At 36.9% G+C, this 24,831-nt stretch overlaps 1 protein-coding gene across 1 annotated transcript in view; it reads left to right on the top strand.

Annotated features, from left to right (window-relative positions):
- USH2A (usherin) overlaps positions 1-24,831 on the top strand; it is a 378,573-nt gene that overhangs the window by 289,604 nt on the left and 64,138 nt on the right. The window contains 9 exon segments of the mRNA XM_050315138.1: positions 2,478-2,699; positions 7,828-8,051; positions 10,400-10,610; positions 11,473-11,670; positions 12,252-12,406; positions 14,216-14,414; positions 19,816-19,923; positions 20,468-20,651; positions 21,390-21,547. Of these exon segments, the coding sequence (XP_050171095.1) occupies positions 2,478-2,699; positions 7,828-8,051; positions 10,400-10,610; positions 11,473-11,670; positions 12,252-12,406; positions 14,216-14,414; positions 19,816-19,923; positions 20,468-20,651; positions 21,390-21,547 (1,659 nt within the window).

Below are 24,831 nucleotides of genomic sequence, written 5' to 3'. Positions count from 1 at the left end.
TTGTCTACTCTACTCTAACTAATGTTACAGATCAAAGAAAACATCCCACATCTTTTAACTTTGATGGAAATTTATCCTCTTCTTATTCTCAGAGCTGCTTGGGAAGTTTGCCAAAACAGTGTTTCTGTGTTATTGTCCAGACTTTGGTTTTCCAGTTTGTCAGTGGGTTGTTGTTGACAGGGAGAGGGGAGGTAAAGGAGGAGGAGAGATCCCTTTCATGGGGGCAGTGTTCAGAGCATATATCTCTTTGTAGGCAATTGTCAGGTCAGGAGCTAAAATGCTTCCATTACTCATGAGCTGGCGCACATTCCCTAGGCTCAGAAACACTTGAAATTTTGCCAACACATTCAGCACATCCCAGTTTGTGATCTTTTGAAAAGTAATTCATATATCACAATATTAGAATGCCTTCCATGATGTCATCAGAAAAATACTATCACATGGAAGAACCAGAGAAGAATATTTTGCTGACCTCATTAATCTCAATGTACTGAAATGGAGAGATTATACTGTGACCTCTGTCCCCATCCAGTGGTCTGTGTTAACTAGCTTAATGTTGTTTACATCAAGAAAGAAAAGCACAGTGAAAGAACATGTCTTATGTCTGAAAGTAGTTTTTGTTCAGTCAGCAGTCCACAAGCATGAAACAGCGAATGTTTGAACATGATTTTAAACAATTTTTTTCCTAAGTATAGTTGCTGCATTATTTTTCTATACTCTAAAGGGCAGCAACATGAACACTGTTGGTCACTTTTTTCTTTTTTATTTTTATAAATATGCTAATATCCTCAAGCTAAATGTTAATGTGGGTCATTCTTTGATAAGGATAACAATTAACTGGTAAAACTGCATAGTAGTTTTCAAAGAGAGAACATTTTCAAGCCTAGCTTGGAATAGATCCCATTTTGAGAGGTTAATGAGAAGGTTACTGATCCTTTGTGTCTTATGTCTAATAGTTCTTTAAAAAAAATAGTTTTATTTCCAATAGATGTAAGATACATTCTGTGTTTTAATACTTTCTCTGTGTAGCAACTAAATTAGATTCCGAGGAATGCAGGAAAATATGATGAAGTATCTAGACAGATTATATCTATTATACTCTAAAAATTTGTTCTCATCTGTTTGTTTTTTTTTATTATTGACTTTATTTGATAGAATTATTTTTACAGGAAACTCCCTAAGAATATGTATTTCCCAGATGTTGTTTGGCCAGCTCAATAGCTTGTGATGTGCTGAAGGCATGAAGATTACAAATTAGGAAAGCAGAATCTCAGTTTCTGAAACAGTAGTGCACAAAGAAGTGCAAACATCCATCCCATAACTAAGATAGGAGGCAGAATACATAATGCTAATACCACCCAGGCACAAGGGATGTGGGGTGAAAGGAAAACACTGTTCTCTCTCATCAGTTACAATCGCATCACGTGTTTATTTCTGACCAAAGCTACACTGGGTTTAAAGCTCTCTGTAATTCCCAACCTTTCATAAGAAATGGACTTGGGATATTGCTTTAAATGAGAAAGCTGAGTTTTAAAAATCAAAACACATTTCCTAGATTAACAGTCAGGAATCAAAATACTTGAATCAACTCTACTAACCCATCTTCAATAGCGAACCAAAACCACTACTCCTTCCAAAAGACATTTGAGCCACAGAAAACATTGCAACACAGAAAGATAATGTAAAATTGTGACTTTTAGAACACTGGATTAGATCAAGTGCAGACACTAGTGAATGAAAATTATTGTCATTTACCATAATTTTTGTATTGTTGATAGCAATATCTACTCTGTTCATAGCACACAGTTTATTTCAGCCCAGCCCACCCCACCATTATAGTGTCAGTCTCATTGGAAGTCTTATCCTAAGGTCTTTTCCTGCAAAAGTGCATGCTTTTGCTGAAGTAGCAGCCAAGGCCACCAATTGTGATAGTGGTATTTAATTTTTAAAGTGAGTTTAATCCTTAAATTCTTTGTGAGATAAAGTCCTGAGTGACACTGAAAAACTCTTTAAAGCATTGTGAATTAGTCCATTAAAACAAGTTTGGAATGATTTTGAAGGAGACAAGGAAATTTTTTTCTGAGAATAAGTAGGCTGATGATTCTATTCAACACAGCAAGACTGAGCTCTCTTTACTATGTAACTGCAATTGCAAAAGGTTTTCAACTATATAATTATCATATGTAGAGATATTATTTTCTTTGCTCTTCTCAGTTTGTCTCTACCATACTTGCATATTGATCTCTTACAGAGTCTTGGGCCTGAATTAATGAATGCATGTTTCTTTAATCATTATTACATGTGAATACAATACTTTTATAGTATTCTAAAGTACCGAGTGATTCCATGCTTTCACATGGAATGTTTTGTACATGAAGCTATGTGAATCTAGACTTGTTGCTATCTGATGAAAGCCTCTTTGGAATTTCATGTGCTATAAATGAATAAAATCTTTAATTGTATTCTTAAATTGACAGGGGAAGTATGCTGCCCTAACAAAGAGGAAAACAGAGTTTCAGTTGGAATTGGTGACTCTTGCTGCCAGGGAATGCCTTACTCTACATCAGGCAATCAAATCTGCTGTGGTGGATCCCTCCACGACAGTTTCAATCAGCAGTGCTGTGGTGGAAGAGTCATAAGCATGGACTCAGTCTGTTGTGGTGATGAAAAAGAAGGGACTGCATACAGACCTCTCACAGGTAAGTAATAAGTCTTCAAGAAAAAAACATCATCTTTCTAAATCTCTTGTAACACTAACCATGCAGAAGTGACACACTCAGATTTCAAGTGTGTATGCCAGTGTTGCTGTGCTTTAGTCACCTATTCTGCTATACTGCAAAATGGTTAGCTTTCAGTAACCTTCTTGGCAGCAGAGGCTGGAGAAACCAGAAAATTCAAAAGGAGAGTATGATCTTTCCTCATGCAAGTGAGGAAATAGGACCAGTCTCCTCTCATGAGTAGAGCAGAGTCTAGATTGGTCACCTTGTGCCGCCATGCATCCCAGTACAGGGATTTTCCATTTGCTCTGGAAATGTGGGGTTAGTCACCTGGAAATTGAAGATTACCATGCTATCTGTTTGGTGGTCTATGTCCCCCACTTGTGTTTAAAATTGGAAAAAATTAATCCCTAGCACTACTCACTGACTCATCTGGTATATACCATTACTCTCTTGCACACAGTAGGAAATTACTCCACCACTCAGAGGTACAATCTGAACCCTACTTCCTCATAAAGCGCTCTGTGACTAACTGATGGCAGAGATTGGAGGTATTATTGCAAAACCTATTCAGACAGTTTCATGTGTCTTTTCTTTCCATAATTATTAGACGAATTATATACCATCAGCTTTTTCAGCCTGACAAAAAGACCACAGAAGCTGCTGCAGTCTCAAAGGGGAGCCTGATTTCAAAACAGAAATAATGAAGGTTTAGTACCCACTTCTGCTTGGTGTACAGAGAGGAGTGATGGTGCGTGCCAGTTTGAACCTCTAGTTGTACAACTAAGGATCTTAATGTATAACTAGGAATCCAGATCTGAAGGATGAACTCCTCCTTTCCCAAAGCATCAGCTCTGTCTTCATCTTATTTATTGTATTTATGGGATCCTTCAGTTTCTGTGGTATTAGAAGAACCCTAGTTCAGTGCTGACTGTCACGACAGGTTAATCAGAAGAACATTGCGACGCTTTTCGCGGTTTCCATACCATTCTTCCCTTCCAGTGGTGACTCATGGAGCGTATGCTGTGAACAGTGCTTGCTTGCATGATTTTAGCTCCTTTTCAGTGTGATCCTTAATTGTGCCTGATCTACAGCGTCTACACCGAGCTCACAGTACCAGCTCTGAACAAGGCCCTCTCGCGTAACCGCGCATTGTGTGGCTGCCACAAGACGAGACTGGCTCATAAAACATGTCTTTATGTACTTTATTACTTAAACTCTTTTATTTGCCTGCAGGAGCCCTTTAACAAAATCACATTGAATTGACTTTCTCACACCAAATCAAATCTCCCCGGTCCCAGTTCAGTTGTCTTTGTCAATATGTATTTTATAAATGGAGTGAATTAACAGATGCTGTTGGAACAGAACTGCTGGGGTAGCGTTTATGTTTTTACTGCTCTCTCTGGGCAGATGAGTTGTGTAGGAGTGTAATACAGGTATCTTGGGATGAAAGTTATGTTCTTCATTTCATTATATATGTATCCTTAACAGGTTTTTTTCCTTAAATATATATATATTTAAAAAAATCTTTATATCCCTCTTTTTAAAATGTGTGTAGCCTATAGTGCTCAATCATTTACACTATTTTTCTCAAGAATGGGTCGGTAGGACATATTTTTGGCTATTAAAAAAGAAAACAGTGGCTTTTTTTGTTGCTCACAGGTTTTCTGTGAGGACTTTATTCTGTGAGCCAGAAGCTGAACACATACAGGTTTGAAAGATGAATTAGTGCCACAGTTGAATAGAGATCTTATTCTTTTGCATTAAGCATAGAATAGATTGTGGTTCCTTATCATATCATATGCATCATGCTCAATACCTTTTTTCCTAATTTCTTGGAGTAATTCAGCCTTGCTAAATACATCACGAAAATGCATAAGCCAGGCACAAAAATCTACCTGCTCCCTATCCCAATTATTATAATGATTCTAATGGAAAAAATACTCTTACATAAAACCATAATTTACTTATCATTGGCAAATGGATAAGTTGAATTTGCAAGAATATGGTAATTGGAAAGCTGAGCTCATTGTCTATAAAGGGAAATGGTAACAGGGATGGCTTTATGCAAAAGTTGAATTGCTTCTAAAGCTCTGGTTTTTAGTTGGAAATGTATGCCATGGCTAAAAAGATAATGACAATTAAAAACTTTTACTTGGGAGCTTTAGGTCCTTGAAAAAAAAAATAATGGAAAAACATGATCACTAAAACTGCAAACCTTGTGCATAGCCTTATTCTGTTGCATGACCAGCTCAAAATCAGTGTGTTTCTGCTGAATCTAAACCCAAGTTTGCACTGAATGTTGGTTTAAGGGCCTGAATCATAGAACTTTTTCATTTACTATTGTACACCTTTTTCAGAGAGTTTGTCCTGAAAAAAGAGATGTTTTGTCCATCTCACATTACTTTTTTCTTTTTTTTCTTTATTTATTAATTTCTGTTTTCTTAGGTTTTGTTTTTCACCCCTTATTGGCCTTATTTAGTGGGGGTGACCATAGAGACATCTACTGGCAAAGGCTGGCAGCAGTGCCATTGTACATGCACATCCTGAGCCCCACTGCTGCAGTGTGATTATCCAGAGTTCTGGCTATAAGGGATAATGTCAGCTAAAACCACTCCTGGATTTTCTCTCTCTCTTTTTTTCATTTATTTATTTTTTTAATTGCCACTGTACTCACATCCCAGACTCATGGAAGATGATGCTTTGTGTCGTTGTGGTTCCTGATCTGTAATAGTTGCAATACCCACACGTAAGCCAAGGATTTTTGGAGTAGTTTGCAATGTACACTGGCTCTGTATTTTGTTGATCCTCTATTCTGGCTCCAAAGGCTAAGCCTTTTAATACTCATTTTTCCCTTTTGAAAGCATTGGTTTTGCAGATTTACTAAATTAGTAATTCATCACTCAGCTATGTTTATAATTTTTTTCAGTTGCTGGGGATGAACATGAAATAATTGTTGACAGAAATCACTGTTAGCAGGAAATGTCTTTTCCATCCCATGGATTTCCTTTTTGCTGTAACACGCTGCGTGCCTATGAAACATAAATATATAAAATATGACACACACATTCCAACTGATTTACAAACGAATAGTTTGCGTTTTGGTATTTTGCTGAATTCAGCAAGGGTTTATAGGAATTTCTGGATCCTTAAGCAATTGAATAAAGCAATTTTTAGAAGGCAAATCAATCCATCAATGTTACATGGTCCTATTTTGTTTTTCTTGGAGCATATTTAAAATTGTACATTTGAGGTGTCAAGGTTCAGGAGTCAAGTGCTACATGTGATAAATTAAGGAAAGGTCAGAGGCTATGCAATGCAGTTTCAGAAGATTGTCTACCTCTGCCTTTGCAGCTCATTCATGCTGAAGTGATGCACTCTGGGAATTACTACCAAACTCTGCTCTGCAACATCTGCTCTCCCTAAGTGAGTTAGTGCACGTCAGACATCTTTATGTCAGAATATTGCAGTGATGGATGCAGTCTTCAGAAAATGCTGCATAAAAATCTGGTGTGCCGTTCTGGCCATTAAGTGAAATTACTATTTAAATTAATGGCGCTGTCACAGTTTATCTGTGCAAAGAATGAACGCTGATTAGGGTATTAAGTAATTAGCAATTTATCACACTGGAACAAGGTTGATAATAATTAAAGAAGTAATGGTTTACCAAAGAAACTAGAAAGGGAGTCACTTCTTGTTATGTGAGTGAAATCTTGGCTGAAAAATTTAATTCAGTTAAACAAAGATGAGGTTCGCAGTGAAAGAATACAGCCGTGTTTGTTTCAATAGAAAAACAGTTCATTATCAAAATTTTAGTTTGCCTGTCAAAAGTCCCTTGGGGCTGTCTGAGTTGCTTATTAGTATTGAACTGAGTCATTTTCTGCATTAATTCTCTGCTTAAAATCGGTAGAATCCTAGGACAATTTGGAAAAAGGGTGTGAACAAGGGGATATATTTACCTCTTAGAGAGCTGGTGATCACAGTTTGATTGCTGTGAATAGAACCAGTCCTGAAAAATGGCAAAGTATGCAAGTAATGTCACCATTTTCAGTTATTCCAGTGATTGGAATTAAATGCTCTGAATGCTTTAAAGATTAATTTTCATTAAGTATGACTTCGTAAGATAGATTTGCTGCAATAAATGGCAGTGAAAAAAGTGGCCACTTATGCACATGTTTTAAATGCCTCCATATGACAGATGCAAACTACTTTGTAGATATAAGAGTATATCACAGCCCTGTTTTTGTGTGGTAGCTTTCTAGTTCAATTAGTAGTAATATTTATTTAATTGCCAATTATATAGGAGTTTGTAGCATTTGGTTCATAGTCAAAATTTACCCCTTTCTTTTGATGGTATGAGGTTCAACACTGGTGTTTCACAGCTGCAGAATAATTCATGTGAATATGTGGAAAATTACACTGGTTATGATGAGCTTTTAATTTAAAAATAAAATTATTAAAACCAGAAGAAAAACAGCAGAATTAATTTTGGCATCTTATCAATTCCACTCTAGAAATGCAAATTATATTTAAATATTAAGTTCTTAAAAAGTCATTCTCCATATTTGATGACTGAAGCTTCACTGTGGGTATTTGGCAAGTGACCCATTCAGTTCAATGTATCTAATATGAACCCCGAATTTAAACATAAAATATATGATAAATTCTGGAATGCTAAGATGCACTGCTGGAAGACTGCCTGTGTGAGGGGGAGATGAACGAGACCTGGGTAGAAGCTTTCTCAGTTTTTACATTGTACAGGAAATTTTCATCAACAGTCTGTCTCCAACCTGCCGTGCATAGTACCTTGGTATGATATTTCATAGCAAAGTTCTTAATAAAGTTCAGCAGTGGTGAATGTTGATTGTAGGGGACCCTGTTTATTCCTCTAATTCTTGATTGTTTTCAGTAGGTCTGGAAGTCAGGATGCTTACTTCAGTCACCTCACGTTTGAATTTAATCTCACTTTAGCTAAATCTGCATAATTCCAGCTGCTGGTGGTTTTATGCCAAGATCTATTGCATTCTGAGCTTTCTCCTTTCTTATCTCCCTATCTATTTATTTACTTACCTTTCGTATTCAGATATATTTTTTTGTTTGTTCATTTCAGGGATGTTCTGCTGTGGGCAGGAATACGTGAATAAGTCAGATACCATATGCTGCTCAGGTTCCAGTGGTGAGTCCCTAGCACATGTTAGAAAGAATGACCAAGTGCCAGTAAAATGCTGTGAGACTGAACTTATTCCAAAGAGCGAAGAATGCTGTAATGGAGTTGGATATAATCCTTTGAAATATGTTTGCTCTGACAAGATTTCAGCTGGAATGATGATGAAGGTAATTGATAGAAAATCTCTCGGTAGCTCTGATTTGATGATGGAAAGAGAAATACACTGTTCATAACTATTTTTCTAAAATAGGAATATAAAAAACTCTTGTGTGCATTATTCATTTTCACATTACATCCATATTAATACCGAATGAGTTCACCATGATTGATGTTATTGCAATGAATTCTAAAGGAATTAATAATGATTAGCTGCCTCTGTGAAGTGTTGCCCAGCACTTCAGATTAGTACAGTGGCTAAAAGCTGGCATACTAACAAGACTGACATGCATAGCCAGTTTCTATTCTGTGACCACTGTTTCTGATGATGGTCCTTAAGTGGAAATAAAAATTGAACTGTCCAGTTCTGAAGTATAAAAATGGTATAACATTTCCATTAGGGCAGGCAGTAGGACATGACTCCCAACCCCCTAAAAAAAATAAATAAAAATAAAGCAGTTGACATTTTCTTGATGAACTTAATCCAGATCCTACAGAAAACCAATGGCAATTTTGACATAACTACTATTTGATGTAAGTACTAGTATAGGTCCTTTCACGCCTAACGAATTATATTGTTTGCTCTCATTCTGTTTTAATATCAGAGTAAACTAAAAATCTTAAGGGCTAATTAGATCTTTTCCAAGAGTGCCCAGTGACTATAGGCATAAGCCTGAGACAATTTTGCCAAAACTTCAAAGCTGCAAAGTCTTGCAACTACAGTTAAATTCAACAGAAATCTTCAAGAATTAGCATCTTGGTGTTATGCGTAAATTGTAAAAATTTTGTCAACTTTTATTACAATTTTCGTTTAAGAAAATGAACATTTCAGAGGATAGAAACCTTGTTTAGATATATATGTATATTCTTTTTATAAAATTGTATTTATATTTATAGTAAGAGAGAGAGAAAGTGGGTCAGAGAGAAAAAAAGAGGGTTGGATATTGTGAATTCTGCAATATGGAGATCAGAAAGATATTGCGGAATTTACCAGTAAAGTGAAATAGACCCCATCCCACCATATGCAGGTGTTCCTATTTCCTTTTTGTTCATCTGCTAAGTTAATACAGAAATATTTCTTACATCTTCTCCTTTTCATGTCAAGGTTTTCATGTCATTTCATTTTCAGACTGAATAATTTTCTCCTAGCGAAAATCCAAGCCTTGTGATGAGTCAGCTACAGTTCTTCAATGCATTGTATTAGTACTTCGAGCAAGGGAAAAAATGGCTGAGAATAGGTTAATGAATTCTGGTAGATAACACACTAGATCCCCACCTTAGGTATAATGTATAAACAAAGGAAGTGCTTTGTATTTCACTTACCCGCAGTAGAAAAGAGATAGTGCTGGCTCTCTGATATGTATAGATTTACCAACATTAAAAGGACTGATAGTCTGAGACATTCTGGAGATACTTTATATGGGAATTCAATCCATCTATATCCTACATCCTATATTGATATCTATCACAATGTAATTTTTGTGAAAGTGCCAATTTTGGGAAATTAGGTTAGCTGAAGTTCATAATCAGCTAAGAAGCTGATTTCAATAGGTGAATTAAGGAAGCATTAGATATAATTTGTTTGGTTTTCCTTCTGAAGTTTATAGCCTAAAGGGCAGAAATATTTTTTGCAAATATGGCAGTACATTTCTTCCTGCAACAACCTCTATTTTATGAGAATTATTTCTCTCTAGTATATGGTTTGGCAAAAATGCCATTTCATGAATTTTAATGGAAAGTCTTGGATGTTCAATGTATATTTCTGTTTCTGTGAATTGTTCTTTATGGTTTAAATCTTATGTCTTCATCGGTGTTTGCAGAGGTCCTCTTATTGCAGCAAAACTTATGTTTAGGAGTGATACATGATTTATAGAGCCCATGGACAGAGTTCTCAGCCTTGAAAGCTGCCAAGGACTTGCACAGAGCCCTCTTGTGTACTTGGCAAGCTGCGTGAGGGGATGGGAATTTGCTACTGACTTGCCATAGGATATTGGCCTTTGCAGGAACAGAACGTTCAAATTCTTGGATAAAATCCTCTTCTCATAGATTCTAGGCTCTTCTGTCTTCAACTAATCTAGCCATTTGAGCTTCCAGTAGTTAAAATTTCTGATGCTTTCATCCAAGGATCCTACCAAAAAAAAAAATCTGTTTCTTTTAGAAAGGATTATAAAAGCATTAATGATCAAAGACAGTAGACAGGCCAAAGGCTGAAAGAATCTCCCATATGCTAGAAATATCAGCATACTCCAGGTGGTGGCCTAATTTTTTGTTTTATAAAGACAGGGAAATACTAATGGAAGCATTTGTAAAGAAAGGAAGGTGTGGGAAATATATTTAAATTTCCATGTGTATTCCTTAGGTAAAAGAAGAATGCAAGGCTAATATCCTTTGCCCTTTATCTATGGAGGCCACAGCACATTGTGGAAAGTGTGACTTTGATCCTAGGAAGAACATCTGTGCATGGATAAAAGGTTCACAGAGTGCTGCAGAAACAGAGGTGGAAGAAGGTGTGTGTCCAGCTGAAGAGGAGACTGTCTACACAGGAAGTCCAACACAGTATTCATTTACAGGTAAGGAGAAGTGACATACCAGATTGGTGATTTGCTAGTGTATTTAATTTGCTCTGGAGAAAAAGATGTCCTGAGTGCAAGCAGGTATTCTAATCAAATGTGACGCAATGTGAAGAAGGACATGGATCTTATAGAGCCGAGACCAGAGGAGGGCCACAAAGATTGTCAGAGATGTGGAGCGCTTCTCCTGTGAAAACAGGCTGAGAGAGCCAGCTGGTTCATCCTGGAGAAGAGAAACCCCCAGGGAGACCTTATAGCACCTTTCAGTATCTAAAGAGGGCTGACGAGAGCGCTGGAGAGAGGCTTCTTGCAAGGGCAGATAGTGATGGGACAAGGGTGAAGGACTTTAAACTGAAAGACAGTAGGTTTAGATGAGATGTTAGGAAGAAATTCTTTACTGTGGGGGTGGTGAGGCACTGGAAAAGGTTATCCAGAGAAGTTGTAGATTCCCCATCCCTGGGAGTGTTCAAGGCCAGGTCAGATGGGGTTTGGAGCAACTTGGTCTGGTGGAAGGTCTGCCTGCTTGTGGTAGAGGAAGTGGAATTAGAAGGTGTTTAGAGTCTCTTCCAACCTACATGGTTCTATGATTCTATGAACTGTAGTAAAGTGGAATTCTTTTAAGAAGTAATCTGTGAATCTTGTCAGAACCTTTAGGGAAATGAAATGAGTAGCAGAATTTAGGGAGCACATAATGTCTAAACATGCTTTCAAAAAAATTGATAGAAGTACTGCTATATCTGAAAATGGCCCTGTCTGGAGGAACAACTTCTGTTTCTATCTGTCCTTAAACCAAGAGAAAAAAAAAAGTTATTTTGTCTATTGATAAGACTGAGTTGATCCATATGTAACTTGCTTTTTCTAGATGAGAACCTCGAACCTTTTGTCACATACGAGTACAGAGTGGCTTCTTGGAATAGCTATGGAAGAGGTGTCAGTGAAATTAGCAGAGCTGTCACTAAACAAGATGTGCCACAGGGAGTAAGTCCACCGAAATGGGCCAAAGTAGATAATCGGGAAGACATGATTCTTCTAAACTGGGAGGAACCACTTCAACCAAATGGTACTGATATATTTTTTATAAAAGTATATGTTCTATCACTCCACTGACAGTGTTCCAAAATCACAAAACATATTAAACCCTGTCTCTGAAATATACATATTCCTAGACTCTGCAACATTTTACTCTAGGTTGATACCATTCACTGCAAATAAGAGTAGAGTCTAACTTCACAGAGGACAATTCAGTTATGTCTCTATAAAGTGCCAGGAGTCCTCTTTTGAGAGCAGTTGTAATAATAAGTGTGCAAATTTGATCAGAAAATGGCAATCATCTCAAAAAGTATGTCGGGATTTGGGGATAGGGTAGTGATACTCGTGTTTCTTTCAGGAAATCTTGCTTATTATTTTCAAACAGTGAGGAAATTTGGAAGAGCTCTCTAAATAAAAACCAAGATCTACTGAGGTGCTGATGCAGATATTGAGGAAAGTATCTGGTAATTGCCATGGGGCGTTTAAGCAGAACGATTGTCTGTTACTGTGGTCAGTTATTTCACCTAATGTTTTCTGTATGCAGAGCAGGTTATTTTACCATCACACAGAATTACTCAGCTAACAAAAGGGAAAACTTTCTTTCTGCAATAGGTCTCATTATTCACTATATCATTCTCCGAAATGGAATTGAGTATTTTAGAGGAACAGAAATGAGCTTCACAGACACAAGTGGTATCCAGCCGTACCAAGAGTATTCGTACCAGCTGCGAGCCTGCACTGTTGCTGGTTGCACAGACAGCAGCAAGGTTAGTGAATTGGTCTTTATGGAAATGGTGTCAGAATTTCATCAGCCAATGTGGTAACATAAAAATGCTTTTGGAAAGGTGTAATTTGAAGATACGCTGATTATTGAGTAAGTGAAAAGCATCAATAATCTTATTTGGATTCAACTACTGACAGATGATTATTTGGAACCCAAGGTTGATACAAGCAAACGGAGGAAGAAAGCAGTATCTCAGTCTTGGCAAAGCTGAAATTGCACTGTAGGAACTGATGTTTATTAAAGAGAAACCTGTACATGACAGAATATAGTAAGGAATATTTAAATGCATTTCCTCTAAGCCAGGAAGTTAAATTTTTTCTTCTCACTAGGAGGTCTATAGCCTCTTCTTCATTTGTGTTTCTTAGTTCATCTGCTTTAGTTATAGCTTATCAATTTGTTCAACAATCTTCTTACTCTTCCACTCTAGTAGAAGAACCTCCTTTCACTATATTACCCTTTGCTGGCTTTCCATGTCTGCTCCTACTTTAGGCTTTGCTGTCCCTTTGTGCACAACCTGCCTTGGCTTCAGTTTTAAGCAAACAGAATCTCTTACCTCCCTTTGTCACTGCTTAATTTCCTTTTGTATCACTTTGAATCATGGATGCCTTTCACCAACATTGCTATTTAACCAGCTCTAGTTTTTATTCTGTCAAGTAGCACCTTTATTCATCATTTGCAATAATTAATTCTTAAGTGACCTGTTTTCCACAGTATTATCCTTGTCTCTATGAAAATGAATTTCTAGGACTACAAGTGTAAGGTCTGTGGGGCAGAGGTGGGGAATAATGACTCTGCTTTGTAATTATAATATATGTGGGATTTAAAAGTTTATTTTTTTGTAGGTGTTTAAATGTTTTTCATATTCATGAAAATCTCAGCCAGAAGTATAAAATAAGGAACACTAATGTAGACAGATGGAGATAGGTGCATAGTCCTGTGCCTGCACCCAAAGCTGTGGTTTGGAAGCTATGTAGGCACAGTTACTGCAACCATCGACCCAAGATAATAAATTCTACTTATTTCACTAGCCTATAATTAAGGAGTTTACTGTTGCAAACACTGAAGTCTGCAAGTAGGGACTGATTCCACCAAATGCACTAGGACAATATATTATAGAGGGCACATTTTATATTTATAGCATAATATAAATACTTTATGGTGGTAATAACAGAAAAAGAAAAGTGATTCTCAAACTGAAAACGGTCTGACTCACTTATTAAACCAGTGTAATTTGGAAATGCCTCTTCCGTAGGTGATGGTGGTGATGTGTCAATAGAAAATTAGCTTTTTCCTTTTTTTATATAGAAAGAGCTTAACAAGTGCAAAGTTATTCTATCTTTCAAAATCTTTAGCTTCCTTAAAAAAGTATGGAGTTGCAAATAACTACAATAGCATTCAGATTGCATGGGATATACGGAGGCTTAGCCCCATGTTTACTGGTGCTTAAAATATATGAAAGCAGGCAGTTAAAATGCAGAGACACTGACAAACCATATGGAAGAGAGTTATCAAGAGTTTTCAAGCAATACAGTTTTTGTTGTTTCACCCTGTGCCATACACTGCAGCTAAAACATGGTGAACCTGTTGTGATAAATTGTAGACATAGACTTATGTAATGTATTCAAGGTCAGATTTCATTGTGAAAAAGGAGGAAAAAAGTAACTAGTTCTCCAGACCCTTGGTAATGATATGCCAGCCCAAACAACATTTTAAAACAAAAGTGACATTCTCATTGATCATGGTATCTAGTGTACTATTACATTAAATTGCTGTTTAATTCATATGTCTTCAGGTAGTTGCAGTCACTGTCCAAGGAGTCCCAGAGAGTGTTCAGCCACCAGACGTCAGTGCTCTGAACTCAACAGCATTACATTTAAGCTGGATTGCACCCAAGAAACCAAATGGTATCATCAGAGAGTACCAGATCAGTCAAGTAGGGAAAGGACTTATATACACTGATGCTGCAGGCAGAATGCAGCACACAGTATCAGGTAAGGAGGCAGAGCTCTTTGACAGGCTAATGTCCTGTCCTTAAGATATAAGACAGTATTAATATATTAAAAATGCCACTTGTCAGTAACTTTTAAATCCCCCAGTACTGTGCACAGTTTGGAATGCTTTATCATGACTTTACATATCTTAAATTTATTTTTTTTTCCAATCTCTTTCATTTCTAGCTGCTGTTTGTTAAAATATTAATAGATTTAATTTCAAAATTTTAAAATAAATCTATCCAGCTCGATTGAAGATGCAATCCTTATAGTGTGCTCAAGGACTTGGATATTCTGTGTAGGCTTGCCAACCCTTCATACAGATTAAACTCTCTCTTTTAACATCACTGATGTGCAGTAATGCAGTTGTGAATGTGTAGCAGTGTAGGAGTGAGAAGGATCCAGTATTTTATGCCTGAGATAATAAAAAGGAAAGGAAGACAGAACAGGAAAGATCCTGATTTCTATTTATAATCTTATATATTGCTTATAGCCATTTTCTAAATACTTGGTGAAGGAAGCTTTAGTTAAGGGATTTTGGGGGGAGGTTTGACTCAGACCTCAAATATATTATTTTCACATATTCAATTTTAAGTTATTTTTGAATGCTAAACTGAAGCAAAATTATTCTTGGAAATATTTCTGTTGGACATAGGCTATAAACGTAAGCATTATGAGATATCTTTTTTCCACTCTTTGACCTCAGGTTGCTCATCAGATTTTTATATCTAACAAATGCATTATTTTTTCCTTTTTTTTTTTTTCCCACGCTAATGGGAAATTTCAGGATTCATGTGTTATACATACCATATGACAGCCAACCAAAGAATAGAAATTGACTTAGGGCACATAAATCCTCTAGAGCATATTTGGCATTCTCAACCACCCCTCAAAGCATGAGTCCTGAGTCAGAGTGGATCCCTTGGTGCTTTAAAAGAGTTTGTCTCAGCTATAGTCACTCACAGAAGAGTAAGATTGCTGTTCCTCTTTGACAATGTCATGCTCAAGTGTGGAATTCATCAACAGCATATTACTCCTATCCCCATATTCAGTGCTTCTGAACATGAGATATTAGCTGGAGTATGCCAGTTGGTGGTACACGTTTTAGAATTGCTGTTGTGAGTTTATCGTCTGAAGAACACCTACCAACAAGGAATGATTTATCGAACCCGTTGAGAAATACTTCTTGTGCTTCTACAAGGCAGTCATACCTTCATTTTAATGCAAACAATACTGGATTCTTTACCATTTGGAAGTGAGAGGAAATGAAATTTATTCCTGAGAAACAAGGATCTTTTTTCCTTCTGTGTGCCTGTTCTGTTAAGCCATTGTCCAGTGCTGCCATGGTGAGCCAGGAGTGAAATAAGTGATCATTCCTCCTGACAGTCATAATCAAATCTTTTGCTTTTTTCTGCAGGAGCTTCCTTGGGTAATAATGTGGAATTCATGACAGTGATTTAGCAATGTGGATAGTTATTGCTTTCTAAATTAAAAGAATACAATAAAAGAATCAAATTTACTTCATACATAATCTCAAATGTTTGAACTATTTGCCGCATTCCCTGTGGATATATGTTTCGATTTTCCCATCTTCCTTTCTCTTTCTTTCTTTTTTTTTTTCCCTTCCAAAACTGTTTGCTTTTCCCTGAGCAACAGTTGAACATTAATGAAGCTGTAGCATTAGTATTTCTCGAGACTTTGAATCTAGGGTCTCGCAAATAACAGACGAGAAGGCTAGCACCTTACCACTGCACCATTGTCTTGCTGCTTATTTTTAATTACATCAAAGCTTTGGAAACATGATCCCACAAATGCTTTGTGGGAATAGCGGTGAATGTGCTCATCATGTGAAATCCATAAATTGCTTATAATCCTCTCAAGATGTTAAAAAAAGCATTAAGTAATTGAAGACAGGAAGTCCTCAGTTAATTATTTAGAGGTGTTATCAATGCTTTAAGCAAACTGAAGCATTTTCTGCTATCTCACTGAGTTGAATGCCACTGGGACCTAGGGGCAGCAGCCATCATCTTCTCATATTCTCTAATGCAAACAGCACATGGCAGCTTGTCAATAAAAGACCTTTTTATATCATTTATTACTGAACACTTCCACTACCCTGTACAGAACAATTTGGATGACAGTTATGGCATTGTTTCACTTTGTGTTACTACTACTTTACAAATGGGCCTGCTAATGCTTTGCAGTGGGGCCAGGCAGAGGGTAAGACTGAGGAAAATAATTAGGGGAACTGTAAAGAAAGCCAAGAGTGCCCTCTTCAGCAGCAGCAGGTGGGTTTGTAGCAAAGATTCCTCTCAACTCCCCCTTTTTAATACAGTAAAGATAATATCCTGAGTAAGAGACTTTCTTAATGATTTGTAGGATCAGTCATGTTTAGGTAAAAAACAAGGAAGGCCTTTGATGTTTACTTTAGTAAAAGAAATAAAATTAAGAATACTTTATGAGTGAATAGTTTGAAATTCTTGCATCTAAACATATTCTTCATTCAGAGTAATGAAAACAGAAGAGATACCAAAATGTTGTCACTGGTCAAGTCTATCTCCATATGCAACACTGAATCATTAATAATATTTATCTGAAGGAAACTCTTGGTGTAGAGGGGTTGTGTGAGGCTGTGGTCAGCAATCTGACATCCTCCTGAGTAAAATTCCCATGGCAGGGCCCTGGAGTGTTATCCTGGGAGCTAATTAGTGACCTTGCTGGAGCCATACCCACAAATGGAGACGAACAGTATCAGAAGGAATTGATTTAGCTAATAGGACAATGCATTCTTAAAAACCTGACTATTTCACAGGCTTTTGGCAAATGACAAATGCTGCAATAACATAATAGATTGCTAAGTTGTCCAAAAAAAAAAAAAGAAAAAAGGATTAACACCCCTCCAAGTATTAGACCAAAAAAGAAAAAGAGGGGAGAACTATCCTCTAGTGAACAGTCAAGTAGAGACATTGGAAAAGCAAAATGCTGTTTTATGTTTCAAGATTATCTTACTTGTTATTTTTATTATCAATCACATACGTAGATTTGCACAGAGCTTTCCAAAGCATTCGTAAGACAAGGTGTTTAATGCAAAGCTTTAATAATTCAGATAAAAATCTACTGTGACTGCTTCATGTATGGCTAGAATTTCAGGTATCAGAATTTCACCAATAAATTTAGTGAAACCATGTGCTCTTTTTTAATGCTCATTTTTCTCTTTAAAGTGTAGTTGTAAATGAGTATTGCTTTATTATGCATGTTTCCTTTAAAAGTGAACATGACTCCCTTTAGGGGAATTCAAGTAATTTGTTGCCACAGTAATCTTTTCTATCCTGAAATGTTAAATACTTGGCTTTCCTCCATGCCTTTGCCTCTCTCTAGTCTGCAACTGTCATTTTCTCCCTCCTTAGTTTTATACACTGTGTTCAGATGATTTTTCTTCTCTTCCAGTTCATGATTAGGTTACAGCCAGGGCTGTCTCTCTGAGTCATCTCTTTATTTTCTCTCCTTCACATGTTGTTCAATTTGTTAAGCAGCCTACATGTCTTCCATTCTGTATTTTACCTTTCTACAGAATTATTGCTTCTTCTTTTGCTCTATTTGTTTGTAATATATTTTAATTAAAATATAAAATACTAAAATATTTTAGTATTGGGTATAAGCAAGGATTTGTTTATAAACAGATATTGTGCCCAGACTTTTCTCGTGTTGCAGAATTGCATTGTTCTTGAAATAATTTCATTTAGACACAGGAGTTAAATCCAAAGTACGTTATTAAGGCCACAAAGCCACGGATTTAAAAATTGACCTGTATATTACATATGAATTGACCTGTATAATCCTAATTTAGCTTTTTTCACACAAGCAATCTGCATTACACAGAAGTACAGTGATTTGTACATAGGGTTCCTGCCTCTTTCAGGGAGGAATGAAATGAAGCTCCTGTATGGAGGACTGCTGCCTCAGCTTTGGCTGTGTGTGGTAGATTTATTCCTTCTGGGAGTCTCAGTGTAGATGGGCCTAATTCTGCATCTGCCCAGAGCTGCATTTCCTTTTTTGCTTGGCAGAAGTCAAGGAGGCATGAAAATGGAACATGGAGCACAGTCAGGGAGGCAATAGGGATGGTGCCAAGCCAGAGGGATCAAACATGGATCGCTGAGGGGCTGGTGGCAGGGACCACCAAAGGGAATGGCAGGGCATTCATATTTGTTCATGATGTGGTACTGAGTAAGGCACATCTCAAGCTTTTATAGTTTGTCACAGCCGTGTCTTCTGCATTTTCTGGACACCCTTCCTGAGACCCAAATTTCCTGAGCTCTCAGAGCAGCAGTTGAAGGCACCAGTTGTCCTTGGATATATGAAGTTTTGCATAACACCAGGCATCACAAAGGGCCTTCTGGCAGGTCCAGGGAGATTTTTGTTTCTCTCAGTCTCTTTGAGTCAGCATCCTGATTCTGAGAGAGAAATCTTTCTGTTTTGTTTATTTTTTTGAATTTGTGGGGTTTTTTGGTTGGTTGGTTGGTTGGTTGGATTTTTTTAAGTTCTGGTACTGTATTAAGCCATTTGGAATGCTCAGCTGGTTGGTGTTAGTAAAGCATCTGTACAGTCTATGGGTGGAAACTGCAAGAAAAGTCTCAAATTACATAAAATTAGTAAGGCCAGAGACCACATGTTGGAGGCCGTTTTATAAAGAGCTGTGCTACAAAACATGTGTACAAAAGGGGACCAAAACCTATAGTACAATGTCCTGGCACTGGGATTCCCTAGTTTATGAGTGCTCAGTTTTGCAATTTTAATATTTTCAAAGATTTTTTGGGTATAATTTCCTTCTTCTTCTGGTACTGTTTGTATCCTTTGCATCCAGGAACAGGAACTTTTTTTAATGTATTATAAGGTGCTAACAAGAGGGTCCTTGAAAATGCAAGAGAGAGATTTTTCAGTGTGTGTACCTGGTAATATATTTAAGATCAATTTTGAGAAATATCCAAAAGAGTAGTTTACCAAAGTTGCTGTATCCTGGGCTGGAGCATTCTCTGTGAGACAGGCTGATCAACAGTTAAAGCTGAGCTCTGAAATGTTCAAGATAGGCTCACAGGTGATTTTTTTTAATTATTTTAGTTCAGATATGTCTATATGAGGGACATCCATAGATCCATTACAGCACAGACAGATATTTAATGTGAATTGTTTTGTTGGGTCTTTTAAAGCAGCAGAGAGTGTATACCTCAACTGGCAAGAATTCACCATTTCAGCATTGTTCCAATGTAACATAAGAACGGTTCATATTTTGTTTGGCAAAAATACTAAAAGTTAACTTTAAGTCCAGTTACTTTCTGTGTAGTGATATCGTTCTTGTGATAACTGATGTCAACATCTCAGCCTAACCTCTGTTTGCTCTTTCTAGGTCTGCAGCCATACACTAATTACAGCTTCATGCTTACTGCATGCACATCTGCTGGGTGTGCTTCTAGCCAACCACTTTCAGGTCAAACTTTACAAGCTGCTCCTCATGGTAAGGGAAAAAGACATTCTTATAGAACTGCAAAGGGATGGTCATACTGGCTTGTATTTTCTGATGGTTTAACAAGATGCAGAACTCCACTATCATCCATCAAGCTATCATGTATAAATTTACACAGGAGGATCTGTCTCTCTTGGAGTGTCTGTATCTTACCACACTCTGTATACTGACTGCCTGGCACTGCATTTCTACTTTGTTTTTGTGAAAATTTCCCCAAGCTTCTCTTTAAGTTAACAAGGTTAAAATTAGCAGATGCATGTTTTTCAAATCACAAATAAATATGCAGAGACAACTGGGCTTAAAAAGGCTGCAGCCTTCGGCCTTGTTCTCCATTAATCTCTACCTTGTCTAATTGGTTGCATTTGTTATAGGATAAATAGAGGAAGTATGTTAAATTCTGTCATTCTCCCTGGCAGTGTTTTATGTTTTCATTACATTGCTAAAAACAACAGCACAAACTATGGGAAAGGGAAAAAAACCCCACCCTTTATGTTTCTGTCATAAAATTAAAATAGTGTCATTGTGATGTTAATAGGGGTATGGCCAAAACCTCATCATATCATAGTCAGCTCAACAGAAGTGGAAATGTACTGGAGTGAACCAGAAAAACCCAGTGGACTCATTACTCATTATCGATTATTTCGTGATGGAGAGCAGATTTTCCTGGGTGGCAGTACAGACCTGAATTTCACAGATCTTAACCTGCAACCTAACAGTAGGTAAGGCATGTTAAAGAGCGCTCATAATAGGTGAAAGGCATTGAAAAACATATGTACCTCTGTTAGATGTACAAAATATAAGTTACTCTGAACAAAAGAAAACTCTCTTACAATATGACTTAATTACTGAAAATTGGTAGAGCACTTCTAGAAGGCTTCCAAGTATTGGAAAGACCTTAATCATTTTTCCTTTTCTATGAATAGGTCATTCTGATTCAAAGAAGTGAAGCTTTTTATTTTTTTCCTTGGCTGGTTGTTGGTAGCTCATTGGTTGGGGTTTTTTCCCATGAAATATACTTCAGAAAATTTCAGGGCTTATATGACAAACAACCCTGCACGTGGTATATAATGTTTCAGTGCATATTGAACATACAGGGTCAAAAGTGGCTGCTGATATTTTTATAGAGGTCATTCTGAAATTGGTTTTGACACTTTTTGAGTCAATACTTCTCCCTCTTATGTAAACCAGTGTTAATTTTAGTATTAGTATTTAATATATTATTTAGTATTACTACTTTTATTTTAGTATTAGTATCTATGACTCTATGATAATTATTCTGAGTAGTTACTTTTCTCACATTAAGAAAACTTAGAGGTGAAGATCTGCACTAGTGCAGTATTTGTAATACTCTTTGTATAGTCTATTCTCTTTAAAATGGTGAAAATGGAAATGTTCTGATACTGATATGCTTAAAGCTTCTAACCACAGTGTCTACTCATCTTTTTGTGTTTGTGCAGATATGTTTACCAGCTGGAAGCCAGCACTTGGGGCGGCAGCAACACCAGTGACAAATATGTTATACAAACACCAGTAGGAACACCAGAGAAAATTCATGTCCCATATAACGTCACAGTAATTGATGCGTATTCTATATTTCTAGCTTGGGATGTGCCAGGTAAAAATGTATTTCTGTGTAGCACTTTGTAGCAAAATGAAAGGATGGAAAAATTAGTATAATCAGGTAGGCAGCAGAATCATTCTGACATTTTTGGTTTTCATATTTGGTGTTAGTGTTTGTATGATTTAAATAGTCAGTAATCTAAAGCTACTGTGTCCTAGAGACATACTATTTTAATAATATTGACCTAGATACTTGAAATGAGTATTGTGAGGTTTAGTTTACCAAAACCCCATATTTTAATGTGGTCTTGTAAAGTATTTTTGAGTGCAAATATTAAGGTACAAACACGATTTCTCTTCTGTTCAGACTAACCTGAGATATCACCAGAGAAACCTGAAAACATTTTAGGTTTTGTGACAAAGAGATCCTGTGCTAGCTTTGACCTGATCGAGTAAATTTTATTTGCCCAAGGACCATAGTGTTATATGGATCTGTTACCTTGCAGGATGGTGTGTCAGCAAAGGTCCAGAAATATTTTTCCTCTAGTTATTCTTCTCCTGAATATGACCAGGTGGTCTTGGCCTGCCACAGAGGTAGGCTAAGAAGGAATAATTGAAAAATAGCATTTTTTTTAATAAGATACTGTGCTCTGTTTCATTAATATAGATTATAGCTTGATAGATTGATGTGCTTTACTGATATTATAAAAATTATATGCTGGAGTTACTGTGGGACAATGAGAGCATTGTAAATGAATAATTTTTTTCTCTAGTTCATCAAGGTGTCTTCCAGTTTGTAGATATTGGGATTTTTTCAGTTAAAATGAGGTCAGTCTTTTAGAAACCACGTTTGCATATTGCAGTAACAACCACGTGTTTTATCAATGAACTCATGGAATTCTTTAATGTCTCCTCTTCCTAATTATTTAAGATGTTCTATCCTTGCATAGCAGCCACAGTAGAGTCAATTGGCTTTAAAAATAAAGTCACCTAGAAAAAGTATTTTGCCTTCAAGGCTGAGATCGCAAGTATTGTTGCAGTGCTTAGCAGCGTTGCCCCTACCCATTTAAGCAATGATTAATAAATCTATAATACCCTGAGCTGTCAATCTTTTAGTTTTCAGAAGCACAAAATCCATTATAGAAATGCTATAATATATGAAAAAGATTAAAATCTTAAATTAAACTTTTTCCCCTACTGCCTGAAAGGATTTAGAACCCAGCAGAAGGCAGGTGAATTCAAATGGCATATAATCTACAGTTGGCTTTATTGGAAAGTGACTCATGCTGTATTATAGTTTTGATAATAAATATAATTTAAGGTACAAAATATTCAGCAACATTTTAAATAGATTTAAAACATAAGAATGTACTGGAATATCATAGACTTGTGAAGAGTGGGGTGTTTCCCAGAAAAGCATGTGCTTGTTCTAGACCTTGTCCAGCTGCTTGAATTCCTGTTACTTGTACTGGGTTACAAGCCTGCAAGGAGAACGAGGTTCTGTGTAGTACATTTGGTTATATTGCGATAAAGATTATGCATACAAAGGTTCATGTATTCCTGAAACCACAAAATGAGAGGGGTGAGGAGAAGGCTGGACATTATGACTCTGTAGAAGATGCAGGGTTGATGACTGTAGGAATCATTCTCAGTTGAGGAAGGTCCATGTGCTTCTTCCCAGATACTGGGATGCACCTTGAACCCTTATCTCACTTCCAGGGATTTTTTAGGACATCACAGAATATGCCGAGTTGGAAGGGACCCACAGGGATCATCGAGTCCAACTCCTGGCCCTGCACAGGACCCTTTCTCTCTGCCTTCTTGTTGTGGGGCCAATTATTTAAGTTTTTAAATATGCATAAGGGATTTTTTTCATAGAGTACCTCAGTTGGGTATTATCCTGGTTTCAGCTGGGATGGCATTCATTTTCTTCTTAGTCAAGAAAATGACAGGAAAGCAAATCTTACTGTTCCTTTTATTATAGCACCTCAGGGCCACTAGCTGATCTTACAGGAATGGGGAGTACTAACAGCAGAGAAATGTTACTAAAAGCTCCTAAATGCTACTAATGCTACTAAAACCTGTGTGGGGAAGCACAGTTATATGCAGAAGCTAGGAAATTAATTACTGACCCTTCACAGTCCTGTATCGTGCTCAATCTATGTCCTTCATGCTTCCAGTATTTGTTTTTTTTTTCTCTAAATGGAAGACTGTGGAAGATGCAGATGGAGGTTTGTTCTGTAAATTCTGATCTTTTGTAATGGCAAAGATCCCATTAACATCTCCTATGCATACGCTTGTCTAGGGCCACATACATCCTCAGCTTGGTAGGATTAGCCTAAAGAGTCTACAGCTTATTATCCTTGTTTATGTCATTGTACATAGAGTAACTATTTTTTTCCAATTTATTTTTTTCTGGGCATGAATCCTTGTTTCACAATAGGCTATAATGAGATAATATAGGTTTCCCTTATAAACCTAGAATGCAGCTTTACTTATAAGGATTGTAAGGCTTGGCAGTCACTCTTGGATGAAACAGTTGTTTTCACTGGTATAGACTCCATGCTTTTAATTAACCGATTTTTGATGAGAGGGTATTTGTTCATAGTGTCTTCCTGTCTGTGGATATCAGAGATACTTTGTCATTCTATCTTATCTGCTGTAATAAATTTGGTTCAAATAATCACCCTCAGGATTAATTATGGACACATCATATTACACAGACCTTCCTGTTAGATGGTTTTAATTATAATGTTTCAGCATCTGTAATATATCTAAATCTTATGACTTTATAGGTATGTAGCATTTCAAAACTCCTGACTTAGCTAAATAGCAAGGTGGCCCAACAGTGGTTAAAGTGATGGATTCAGAAAAAAAATATTTGACACACCTCACTCACTGTGGAAGATAAGACTTTATTTTCTGAAATAGGTATCCCATTATCTTGTGTTTCATTGCCTCAGTGCACAGACCTCAAAAGGACGGCACATTTCACTGATACACTATGGAAGGATATGTTACAATTCTTATGGAACAACTATTAGTGACACAGATAGAAGCAGAAAAGCTGAATGAAAAAAAAAAACCCACCACATAATGTCCCCAAGGTATATCCATAAATGTTATGGATAGGTAGGCAGGTAGCCATCCTGCTTTCCATCTCATTGACAACACCTCTGGTCCTCACTGGGGGCCTGATTCTTCTAGGCGTCTTCAGTGCTGGTGGTAACATGAAAGTTGAACAGGCTCAAAAGAGGATCCTGTCCTCTGCTCCTAAGTTATTTGCTTCATATGCTAATGATCATCTGGATTAAAGTGTCTTCTTCTTCATCATGCTGT

This window comes from Myiozetetes cayanensis, unplaced genomic scaffold (assembly GCF_022539395.1).
Source record: "Myiozetetes cayanensis isolate MyiCay16 unplaced genomic scaffold, myiCay2020 scf2-11, whole genome shotgun sequence".
Classification (NCBI taxonomy): domain Eukaryota; kingdom Metazoa; phylum Chordata; class Aves; order Passeriformes; family Tyrannidae; genus Myiozetetes; species Myiozetetes cayanensis.
This window is presented reverse-complemented; position numbering and strand designations above follow the sequence as displayed.